We start from the raw sequence: 12,830 nt of genomic DNA, 5'->3' as shown, positions 1-12,830 counted from the left end.
GTTGTATTGTCAGTCGCTTAAATGCTTCTATGAGGTCGTTATCTTGTGACAAGCCTGGTTTGTTGGCTGAATTGTATCCCTGGCTGCGTCCTCTTCCCCGGCCATGACCTTGCTGTTTCACCCTGCACATCTTGACCCAGTGACCTTCTTTCCCACAATAATTTTCCGGGTAATTTTCATAATGACTGTTAATCGGAATCCTGGGATTTCCATCCCATAGCCTGCACAGCTCGGACTTTAGCTCCCATATCCCTCTCTAATTTGTTACATCGATCCACGAACGCTGCAAAGGTAGTTCCTCTACCTTCCCAGTCCTGGAACACTACCTTAAGCATTTTGGACAGTTCTGGCTTTAGACCTGCCATGAAAGCTGCTTTCAGGGGTCCAAACTCTTGTTCATCTATTTCCTCATCCGTATTATTCATGACCCGCATATTCTAGCCACATGCATCTAAACTGCTCGTCATACTCCAGGACCTCCTCTGTTCCTTTCTGTTGGCAGGCTGCAATTTTTCCCCAGTCTGTCTTAGCTGGACTGAAGGCTTGCAGCCAGTGTTTAATCACCTCCCACCCTGCATTTAATTCTTGCTCATCCTGCCCCAAAGCTTCTTCTACCTTGTCGTGCAATTTTCTTCCTTGTGTTTTTGGCACCATTATGGTCAAAATTTGCACTCCATCCCAGGGATGAAGTTGATATATATTTCTTAAGCGGTCCAATTGGTCCCACGTTTTCACTCCACCTTTCTTTGGATTGGTAAACTTCTTGGACCATTTATCAATTTTCTCTGGGTCTGCTGGATCATGAAATAAGTATTCTGCATACACCCTTTTCTTTTTTTTGGTTCCATCTTCATCCGCAGTCTCTTCTGATTTGACTACAACTCGTTTTTTTTTTTAAACGGGGCAAAGCGCACCCCTAATTTGTCATCCTCCGACCTTGTATCGTCGGAGGATTCAGAATCCGTATCTATTCCTTGGTCGTGTCTTCGGGTTTGCACTTTTAATTTATCCAAACATGGGTACCCTGGGAATTGACCGATACATTTTCCTTTTCCTATTACTGTCTCTTGACCTAATGATTTTTCCATTCTTTAATTTCACCTTTAAGATCTTTAACTTCCACTTCTGACTTTTCAAATTCAAGCTTTTTCTGTCTCAGCTGTTCACAAACCACTTGCAATTGGTCCTTTGTACTGATCGGGTCCCTACTATATTGGGAACGTGTTATAATTTCATTCCGCTGTCGGATCTGTCCCATAACAGCTAAGGACCATCTGGTTCGCTCTTTATTTTTCATACGGGTCGTTTTTCCCTAGACCCTTTTGATCTCGTCCAAGGACCATTGTCCTTTGGAGGTACCGTATTTTCGTTTGATCTTAATACAGGTTTTAGATAAGTCGAATTGTTGCTCTATGTATTCTTTCAACTGTTCGAGGATTTCGTCTATCAAAACCTCAGATGGTGCCTGCCCACCTTTAACAGTTGTAGGCAATTCTTTGCTCTTATCTTCTACTGCCATATTCCTACTTTCTTTACTGGGGTCTCAAGTCATAGGCTTTCCAGCCAAATCAGTGGGTCGGTGATGAATTCACTAACACACCGCTGAAGTTTAGACGTCTATGGGATCTCGAGCCGATCACCAACCAGAGGGTTTGCAAACCGGAGGCTTTCGGAATCGCGTAGAAGGGGAGGTGAATTTAGACAATTGACTGAGGACTTTTATAAAGAGGAGTCCTTACCTCAGTATATAGGTCCGATGTTGAAAATTCAGTTTCTCCCCTCAGCGATCCTGTTTGTGACGCCAAAATTGTTCGATCTCTTAATTTTCAATGAGATGCGAAGATGTAGATCTTTAAAGTAGTTTTATTCTGGCAGCTGCAACAAGCTACTGGATGATTACCAGTCCTTTGTCCTTCTAAAACACATGGCAAAAATGGCTGTTCTTATCCTGGATCAATTTACAGAAATGAACTCGCCTTCTTTGACCTTATTGGCTCAACTGATATATTGTTAACCTCTGGTTCGCTGCCAAAGGTCCTGAACTGTCAAGTTGATTGATTATTTAATGCAATGTGCTCACTAGCATGTAGACATGGGGTCTGTGTTTTCTCAACTCTGCAGCCTGTTTGAATTCTTTATCAATAAGATATGCTCATATGAAGCTAGTAGGAGATATGTATGAAGGCTATGACAATGACAAATTTCATACGTTTTGCATTGATACACCATCTACCACAACAAAGTTCAACAACCTAGTTTAAAAAAAGATTGTCAAATAAATGAAAAAACTCCTGAAATTACTGAATATTCAGTCTTACACTCACAAAAACCATGAAATAATTACGATTTTCAAGTCCTTTTTGAATTTATAGTTAACAATTGCAAAATGGATGAAAAATACTTTGGAGGAAGAGAAGAAAAAGTGGTCTGATCCTGAAGCCCAAGAACCAGAATTAATGATGGGTTGCTACCATTCTGATATGGCATTTCATATAAGCCAGGTAAATGTCTCAATGTTCGGAGTATATTTCTGTACATAAGAACAAGAGTAGGCCATTCAGCCCCTCGAGCCTGTTCTGCCGCCATTCAATGAGATCTGTATCCTAACTCCGTCCACCCACCTTGACTCCATATCCCTTTATACTCTTGGCTAGCAAAAATCCATCGATCTCAGATTTAAAATTATCAACTGAGCTAGCATCTACTTTTTGTGAGAGAGTTCCACACTTCTACCACTTCTTGCGTGAATAAGTGTTTCCTAACCTCTCTCCTGAATGGCCTTGATCTGATTTTAAGGTTATGTCCCCTTATCCTAGATTCCCACACCAGTGAAAAATGTTTCTCTATTTACTATATTAATTCCTTTCGAAATCCTAAAAAAAAATGCAATTAAATCACCCCTTAAACTTGTATTTTCCATGGAATACAAGCTAGTTTATGTAATCTCTCCTCATTATCGAAACCTTGAAACCCTGGTAGCATTCTGGTAAATGTACTCCTTCCAAGGCCAATAAGAGAAATGTCAAGGCTCTAGAGCTGGATACAATTTGGGGTAAAAATAAGCAGAATGGGTGAGGAAGGGACAGAGAAAATAACAAAGGTAATCAGGCATCAGTGACTAAGGTAACATCAGGGCAGAATAGAAATAAAGTCGAAGCTAAAGGAGAGAGAAAATGGGGAACTACAGACCAGTTAGCCTGACATCAGTAGTCGGGAAAATGCTAGAATCTATTATTAAGGACGTGGTAACAGGGCATTTTGAAAATAATAAGAATGGACAAAGTCAACATGGATTTATGTAAGGAAAATCATGTTTGACAAATCTGAGTTTTTTGAGGTCGTAACTAGCAGAATAGATAAGGGGAAACCAGTTGATGTGGTGTATTTTAATTTCAGAAGGCATTCGATAAGGTGCCACACAAGAGGTTATTAAACAAAATTAGGGCTCATGGGATAGGGGGTAATATACTAGCATGGATTGCGGATTGGTTAACAGACAGAAAACAGAGTAGGAACAGGTAATTTTCGAGTTGGCAGGCTGTAACTAGTGGGGTACCGTAAGGATTAGTGCTGGGGCCTCAGCTATTCACAATTTATATCAATGACTTGGATGAGGCATCCAAATGTAATATATCCAAGCTTGCTGATGATTACAAAGCTAGGTGGCAATGTAAGTTGTGAGAAGTATATAAAGAGGCTTCAAGGGGATATAGACAGATTAAGTGAGTGGGTAAGAATGTGGCAAGTGGAATATAATGTGGAGAAATGTGAAGTTATGCACTTTGATAAGAAAAATAGAAAAGCAGAGTATTTTTCAAATGGTGAAAGATTGGGAAATATTGGTGTTCAGAGGGACCTGGCTATCCTTGTACATGAATCACTGAAAGTTAACATGCAGGTACAGCAAGCAATTAAGAAAGCAAATGGAATGTTGGCCTTTATTACAAGGGGATTTGAGTATAAGAGTAAAGACGTATTACTGCAATTATATAGGGTTCTGGTGAGACCTCACCTGGAGTACAAAATAATGTTAAGATGTCTAATAATGTTAAAAAGACAAATTTAAAAGCACTGTATCTGAATGCACAAAGCATCTGTAATAAGGTATTCGAATTAACAGGGCAACTAGATGTAAACAGATACGATATAGTTGCAATTACGGAGACATTGTTGCAGGGTGACCAGGGTTGGGAACTGAATATCCAAGGATATTCGATATTTAGGAAGGACAAGCAAAAAGGAAGAGGGGGTGGTGTGGCATTGTTAGCAAAGGATGAAATCAGAGCAATAGTGAGAAAAGATATTGGCTCAGAAAATCAAGATGTAGAATCAGTCTGGGTGGAGCTCAGGAGCACCAAGGGGCAGAAAACATTGGTGGGAGTTGTCTATAGGCCTCCAAACAGTAGTGGTAGTGTAGGGGACGGCATCAAACAGAAATTAGAGATGCCTGTAGCAAGGGCACTACAGTAATGGTAGGTGACTTTAATCTACACATAGATTGGCCAAACCAAATTAGTAACAATACTATGGCAGATGAATTCCTGGAGTGCTTACGAGATGGGTTTTTTTAGAGCAGTATGTTGAGGAGCCTACTAGGGAACAAGCTATCCTAGATTGGGTATTGTGTAACGAGAAGGAGTTAGTTAACAGTCTTATTGTGCGGTGTCCTTTAGGGAAGAGTGACCATAACATGATTGAATTCTTTATTAAGATGGAAAGTTATGTAGTCCAATCCGAAACTAGGGTTCTAAATCTAAACAAAGGAAACTACGAAGGTATGAGGAATGAATTGGCTATGATAGATTGGGAAGATTCATTAAAAGGCATGATGGTGGATAGGCAATGGCTAATATTTAAGGAACGAATGCATGAATTGCAACAGTTATACATTCCTTTCTGGCGTAAAAACACAAAAGGAAAAGTGGCCCAACCATGACTAACAAAAGAAATTAAGGATAGTGTTAGATGCAAAGAGGAATTATACAAAGTTACCAGAAAAAGTAGCAAGTCTGAGGATTGGGAGCAGTTTAGAATTCAGCAAAAAAGGACCAAGAGATTGATTAAGAGGGGAAAAATAGAGTATGAGAGTAAACTTGGAAGGAACATAAAAACCGAAAAGTTTCTTCATGTACGTAAAAAGAAAAAGATTAGTGAAGGCAAATGTAGGTCCTTTACAGACAGAAATGGGAGAATTTGTAATGGGGAGTAAGGAAATGGCCGAATAATTAAATAAATACTTTGGTTCTGTCTTCACGGAACAGACACAAATAACTTCCCAGAAATGCTAGGGAACCAAGGGTCTAGTGAGCAAGAGGAATTAAAGAAAATGATTATTAATAAGAAAATAGTGCTGGAGAAACTAATGGGATTAAAGGCAGTTATAAATCCTTAGGGCCTGATGTTCTGCATCCCAGAGTACTAAAAGAGTGGCCATGGAAATAGTAGATGCATTGGATGTCATCTTCCAAAATTCTATAGATTATGGAACAGTTCCTGCAGATTGGAGGGTGACAAATGTAACCCCATTATTTTTAATAAAATGAGGGTGAGAGAAAACTGGGAATTACAGACTTGTTAGCCTGACATCAGTAGTAGGGAAAATGCTGGAGTCTATTATAAAAGATGTGATAACGGCACACTTGAATAATAGCAACAGGATTAAACAAAGTCAACATGGATTTATGAAAGGAAAATCATGTTTGGCAAACCTACTGGAGTTTTTTGAGGATGTAACTGATAGAATAGATAAGGGAGAACCAGTGGATGTAGTGGATTTGGATTTTCAGAAGACCTTTGATAAAGTCCTACATAAGAGGTTGGTGTGTGGGTAATGTATTGGTATGGATTGAAAATCAGTTAACTGACAGGAAACGGAGAGTGGGAATAACGGGTCTCTTTCGGGGTGGTGGACAATGACTACAGGGATCCGTGCTTTGGCCCCAGCTATTCACAATATGTATAAATGTAATATTTCCAAGTTTGCTGACAACACAAAACTAGGTGGGGTTGTGAGGAGGATGCAAAGACGCTGCAAGACGATTTTGATAGGTTGAGTGAGTGGGCAAACACATGGCAGATGCAGTATAACGTGGATAAGTGTGAAGTTACCCATTTTGGTAGGAAAAACATAGGGACAAAGTATTATTTAAATGGTGATGGCTTGGGAAGTGTTGATGTACAGAGGGACCTGGGTGTCCTTGTACACCAGTCATTGAAAGCAAACATGCAGGTGCAGCACGCAGTTAGGAAGACAAATTGTATGTTGGCCTTCATTGTAAGAGTATTTGAGTACAGGAGCAAGGATGTCTTACTACAGTTATACAGGGCCTTGGTGAGACCACACCTGGAGTATTGTGTGCAGTTTTGGTCTCCTTACCTAAAAAAGGAAAAGGGAGTGCAGCGAAGGTTCACCAGACTGATTCCTGGGATGGCAGGACTGTCGTATGAGGAGAGATTTAGTGAATACAGGCCTAGTCGACTCGAGTTTAGAAGAATGAGAGGGGATCTCATTGAAATGTATAAAATTCTGACTGGGTCGAGTGCATGCAGAAATCAAGCACAGGCAGCGGAAAGAGCGTGTGGCTAACCAGTCCCACCCACCCCTTCCCTCAACGACTGAGTCCCTGTCCCACCTGTGACAGAGACTGTGGTTCCCATATTGGATTGTACAGCCACCTAAGAACTCATGTCAAGAGTGGAAGCAAGTCTTCCTCGATTCCGAGGGACTGCTTATGATGATGCGGGATGATGTTTTCCCTGGCTGGGAAGTCTAGAACAAGGGGTCACAGTCTCAGGCTACGGAGTAGGAAATTTAGGATTGAGATGAGGAGAAATGTTTTTCACTCAGGTCCCTCTGTACATCGACACTTTCCAAGCCATCACCATTGTACAGCAAAATTCTAAAAGGACAGAGGGTGTTAAAAAAACAAGCCTAAAGGCTTTGTGTCTTAATGCAAGGAGTATCCGCAATAAGGTGGATGAATTAACTGTGCAAATAGATGTTAACAAATATGATGTGATTGGGATTACGGAGACGTGGCTCCAGGATGATCAGGGCTGGGAACTCAACATCCAGGGGTATTCAACATTCAGGAAGGATAGAATAAAAGGAAAAGGAGGTGGGGTAGCATTGCTGGTTAAGGAGGAGATTAAGGCAATAGTTAGGCAGGACATTAGCTTGGATGATGTGGAATCTATATGGGTAGAGCTACAGAACACCAAAGGGCAAAAAACGTTAGTGGGAGTTGTGTACAGACCTCCAAACAGTAGTAGTGATGTTCGGGAGGGCATCAAACAGGAAATTAGGGGTGCATGCAATAAAGGTGCAGCAGTTATAATGGGTGACTTTAATATGCACATAGATTGGGCTAACCAAACTGGAAGCAATACGGTGGAGGAGGATTTCCTGGAGTGCATAAGGGATGGTTTTTTAGACCAATATGTCGAGGAACCAACTAGGGGGGAGGCCATCTTAGACTGGGTGTTATGTAATGAGAGAGGATTAATTAGCAATCTCGTTGTGCGAGGCCCCTTGGGGAAGATAATATGGTGGAATTCTGCATTAGGATGGAGAATGAAACAGTTCATTCAGAGACCATGGTCCAGAACTTAAAGAAGGCTAACTTTGAAGGTATGAGGCGTGAATTGGCTGGGATGGATTGGCGAATGATACTTAAGGGGTTGACTGTGGATGGGCAATGGCAGACATTTAGAGACCGCATGGATGAACTACAACAATTGTACATTCCTGTCTGGCATAAAAATAAAAAAGGGAAGGTGGCTCAACCGTGGCTATCAAGGGAAATCAGGGATAGTATTAAAGCCAAGGAAGTGGCATACAAATTGGCCAGAAATAGCAGGGAACCTGGGGACTGGGAGAAATTTAGAACTCAGCAGAGGAGGACAAAGGGTTTGATTAGGGCAGGGAAAATGGAGTATGAGAAGAAGCTTGCAGGGAACATTAAGACGGATTGCAAAACTTTCTATAGATATGTAAAGAGAAAAAGGTTAGTAAAGACAAGCATAGGTCCCCTGCAGTCAGAATCAGGGGAAGTCATAACGGGGAACAAAGAAATGGCGGACCAATTGAACAAGTACTTTGGTTCGGTATTCACTGAGGAGGACACAAACAACCTTCCGGTTATAAAAGGGGTCGGGGGGTCTAGTAAGGAGGAGGAACTGAGGGAAATCCTTATTAGCCGGGAAATTGTGTTGAGGAAATTGATGGGATTGAAGGCCGATAAATCCCCAGGGCCTGATGGACTGCATCCCAGAGTACTTAAGGAGGTGGCCTTGGAAATAGTGGATGCATTGACAGTCATTTTCCAACATTCCATTGACTCTGGATCAGTTCTTATAGAGTGGAGGGTAGCCAATGTAACCCCACTTTTTAAAAAAGGAGGGAGAGAGAAAACAGGGAATTATAGACCGGTCAGCCTGACATCGGTAGTGGGTAAAATGATGGAATCAATTATTAAGGATGTCATAGCAGTGCATTTGGAAAGAGGTGACATGATAGGTCCAAGTCAGCATGGATTTGTGAAAGGGAAATCATGCTTGACAAATCTTCTGGAATTTCTTGAGGATGTTTCTAGTAGAGTGGACAAGGGAGAACCAGTTGATGTGGTATATTTGGACTTTCAGAAGGCGTTCGACAAGGTCCCACACAAGAGATTGATGTGCAAAGTTAAAGCACATGGGATTGGGGGTAGTGTGCTGACGTGGATTGAGAACTGGTTGTCAGACAGGAAGCAAAGAGTAGGAGTAAATGGGTACTTTTCAGAATGGCAGGCAGTGACTAGTGGGGTACCGCAAGGTTCTGTGCTGGGGCCCCAGCTGTTTACACTGTACATTAATGATTTAGATGAGGGGATTAAATGTAGTATCTCCAAATTTGCGAATGACACTAAGTTGGGTGGCAGTGTGAGCTGCGAGGAGGATGCTGTGAGGCTGCAGAGCGACTTGGATAGGTTAGGTGAGTGGGCAAATGCATGGCAGATGAAGTATAATGTGGATAAATGTGAGGTTATCCACTTTGGTGGTAAAAACAGAGAGACAGACTATTATCTGAATGGTGACAGATTAGGAAAAGGGGAGGTGCAAAGAGACCTGGGTGTCGTGGTACATCAGTCATTGAAGGCTGGCATGCAGGTACAGCAGGCGGTTAAGAAAGCAAATGGCATGTTGGCCTTCATAGCAAGGGGATTTGAGTACAGGGGCAGGGAGGTGTTGCTACAGTTGTACAGGGCATTGGTGAGGCCACACCTGGAGTATTGTGTACAGTTTTGGTCTCCTAACCTGAGGAAGGACATTCTTGCTATTGAGGGAGTGCAGCGAAGGTTCACCAGACTGATTCCCGGGATGGCGGGACTGACCTATCAAGAAAGACTGGATCAACTGGACTTGTATTCACTGGAGTTCAGAAGAATGAGAGGGGACCTCATAGAAACATTTAAAATTCTGACGGGGTTAGACAGGTTAGATGCAGGAAGAATGTTCCCAATGTTGGGGAAGTCCAGAACCAGAGGTCACAGTCTAAGGATAAGGGGTAAGCCATTTAGGACCGAGATGCGGAGGAACTTCTTCACCCAGAGAGTGGTGAACCTGTGGAATTCTCTACCACAGAAAGTTGTTGAGGCCAATTCACTAAATATATTCAAAAAGGAGTTAGATGAGGTCCTTACTACTAGGGGGATCAAGGGGTATGGCGAGAAAGCAGGAATGGGGTACTGAAGTTGAATGTTCAGCCATGAACTCATTGAATGGCGGTGCAGGCTAGAAGGGCCGAATGGCCTACTCCTGCACCTATTTTCTATGTTTCTATGTTTCTATGTTGGTGAACCTGTGGAATTCTCTACCACAGAAGGCTGTGGAGGCCAAATCAATGAATATATTCAAGAGGGAGATAAATAGATTTCTAGAAACAAAAGGCATCAAGGGGTATGGGGAAAAAGCGGGAATATGGTGTTGAGATAGAGGATCAGCAATGATCATATTGAATGGCGGTGCAGACTCAAAGGGCCAAATGGCTTACTACTGCTCTTATTTTCTATGTTTCTATGTATTGTGTACAGTTTTGGTCAACTTACCTAAGGAAGGATATACTTGCCATAGAGGGAGTGCGACGAAGGTTCACCAGACGGATTCCTGGGATGGGAGGGGGATTGTCCTACGAGGAGAGATTGAATAGATTAGGCCTATATTCTCTAGAGTTTACAAGACTGTGAGGTGATCTCATTGAAACATACAAAATTCTAACAGGGCTTGTCAGGGTAAATGCAGGGAGGATGTTTCCCCTGGCTGGGGAGTCTAGAACCAGGAGTCACGGGCTCAGAATAAAGGGTCGACCTTTGAAATTTCTTCATTGAGAGGGTTATAAACCCTTGGAATTCTCTACCCCAGAGGGCTGTGGAAGCTCAGTCGTTGAGCATATTCAAGACAGAGATCGATAGATTTTTGGATATTCAGGGAATCGAGGGATATGGGGATAGTGCAGGCAAGTGGAGTTGAGGTAGAAGATCAGCCATGATCTCATTTGAATGGCAGAGCAAGCTCAAGGGACCAAATGGCCTACTCTTGCTCCTATTATGTTCTTATATCCTTTCTAAGGTGCAGTGCCCAGAATGTACACCGTACTCCCAGATGTGGTCTAACCAGGGCTTTATATAGCTGTAGCAAAACGTCTTTCCCTTTATATTCTAGCACTCTAGATAAAAATGCTAACATTCCATTTGCCGCCTTGATTATTTTTTGTATCTGACCACTTCATTTTAGTGATCTCTGTACATAGACCCCTAAAACTCTTTGGGCCTCTACCGTTCCTAGCTTTTCACCATTTAAATAATACTCTGCTCTATCCGTATTTGGTCCAAAATGGATGACCTCACGCTTGCCTGCGTTGAAATTAATCTGCCACAGTTTTGCCCACTTACATAATCTATCAAAGCCTCTTTGTAATTTTGTGCTCCTGTCTAGACTACTTACTATGCCAACAATCTTTGTGTCATTGGCAAACTTGGATGTATGGCTCTCTATTGTGTTATCTAAGTCATTAATAAATATAGTCAATAGTTGAGGCCCCAGCACAGATCTTTGTGGGACACCACTAGTCACTCCCTTCCAATTTGAGCACATACCCATTATCCCTACTCTCTGTCTTCTACCATCTAAGCAATCTCCTAACCAGGTCAATAATTTGCCATTAATGCCATAAGCTTTTATTTTAGCTTATGTGGCACCTTATCGAATGCCTTCTGGAATTCCAAATAAACCACATCCATAGATATTCCCCTGTCTACTACTTTAGTTACTTCCTCAAAATATTAAAGTAGGTTTGTTGGACAAGACCTACCCTTTACAAATCCATGTTGGTTCTCGCTAATCAGCTCAAATTTCTCTAAGTGCTCAATCACTTAATTAGAGATTGCAATAACGTCCCCACAACAGATGTTAGACTATAAGGTCTATAATTTCCTGGTTTCTCTCTCTCTCACCGTTCTTAAATAATGGACATTTGCACTTTTCTAATCTAAATGGATAATTCCTGAAATAGAGCACTTTGGAAGATTATGGCTAAAGCATTTGGAAACCATCAGATGGTTTGTTAGTCTTTAGTGCCGTTATTTTTTTCTAATATTGTTTTCTTGCTTACATTAACTGTAGTGAGTTCCAGTCCTTGATTCATTATTAATTTCCATGGAATGTCAGATATATTATCCTCTTTCTCTACTGTGTAAACTGACACACAGTAATTATTCAAAAAGTCTGCCATTTCCTTATTTTCATTTCTAATTTTTCAACTTTCAGTATGTACAGGTATTACTAATACTTTACATTCTCAAAGCAAAGATATAGAGCTGAATTATTTTCTGAATTGCCACCCAGGGTGTGGTTAACCCCTACAATCCATTTCTCCGAACTTTCATCCCAAATAATTGCCGCCCATGTGTAAATGACAGTAGGAGCAGCAGGAAGGTATCCCGAGTTAAATACCACATTGAGGAGGCCATTTTCTATGCTACTACTGAAGGGTGATGTTATTTTGGCTGAATATCAATATCTTTGGAAGTTCAGTCAAGACCTTTTCTGAGGATGATGCACAAAGAGTAGATGCAGGAAAGAACGGAGGGTAGCAAGAGAAAGGAGGGCACAACAGATAACTCAGTGCTTTCAATAACTAATGATTCAGTCAACAAATAAAATAATTCACACCTGCCTGTTCTCCGCCCCCCCCCCCACCACTGTCATACCCTCAAAATTATTCACTGTCAAAGGCTTCTGTCAACATTTTCTCTGCCATCACCCCAACCCCCCAAAAGAATACACAGAAATGAGCTTAGAACTCTGTTAACTTCATACATTATCTCAAGAAGTGCCAAAAATCTGCAATTACTCCTTAAAACTGTATCTACCTTTTATGCCAGTTGACCCACTAATACATACTCCTATCTACTACTACTATGAAGTGCTCCCTGAGTGACATGAGATTGAGGTGGGTGGCTGGAATGGTTCACCTGGAGTCTGGGGATTGAGATGACTTTCATAGGGAAGCGGGTGTCCCAGAGGGACCAACCTCCAATATCCAGTCTAGGATGAGCTGCAATTTCCTCATTGGGAAGATTGAAGCCCACATCCTCGACTCCCACCATTAACTCCGTATCTTTGCCCCATGCCTGGTCAGAGTTTAAAATGATAGAGATTCAGCAGTGTAGATGAATAGGAACCATGTCTTTTGGTGGGGGAAATGCAGAATGAGGAGGCACAATGGCATTGTCATACTCGCCTTGTTTTGGATTCCCCACCAGAGGAAATAGCTTGTATTTAAATGTTCA

The 12,830-nt window shown here is 41.7% G+C and overlaps 1 protein-coding gene across 1 annotated transcript in view; it reads left to right on the top strand.

Moving 5' to 3' along the window:
- LOC139262771 (exocyst complex component 3-like) overlaps window positions 1-12,830 on the top strand; it is a 259,308-nt gene that overhangs the window by 200,837 nt on the left and 45,641 nt on the right. The window contains exon 6 of the mRNA XM_070877921.1: window positions 2,373-2,501. Within this exon, the coding sequence (XP_070734022.1) occupies window positions 2,373-2,501 (129 nt within the window). The remainder of the gene's footprint in view (window positions 1-2,372; window positions 2,502-12,830) is intronic.

The sequence above is a fragment of the Pristiophorus japonicus genome, chromosome 4, assembly GCF_044704955.1.
Source record: "Pristiophorus japonicus isolate sPriJap1 chromosome 4, sPriJap1.hap1, whole genome shotgun sequence".
In the NCBI taxonomy this organism is placed as follows: domain Eukaryota; kingdom Metazoa; phylum Chordata; class Chondrichthyes; family Pristiophoridae; genus Pristiophorus; species Pristiophorus japonicus.
Note: the sequence above shows the minus strand (reverse complement) of the source record. Positions and strands in the feature narration are given on the sequence as shown.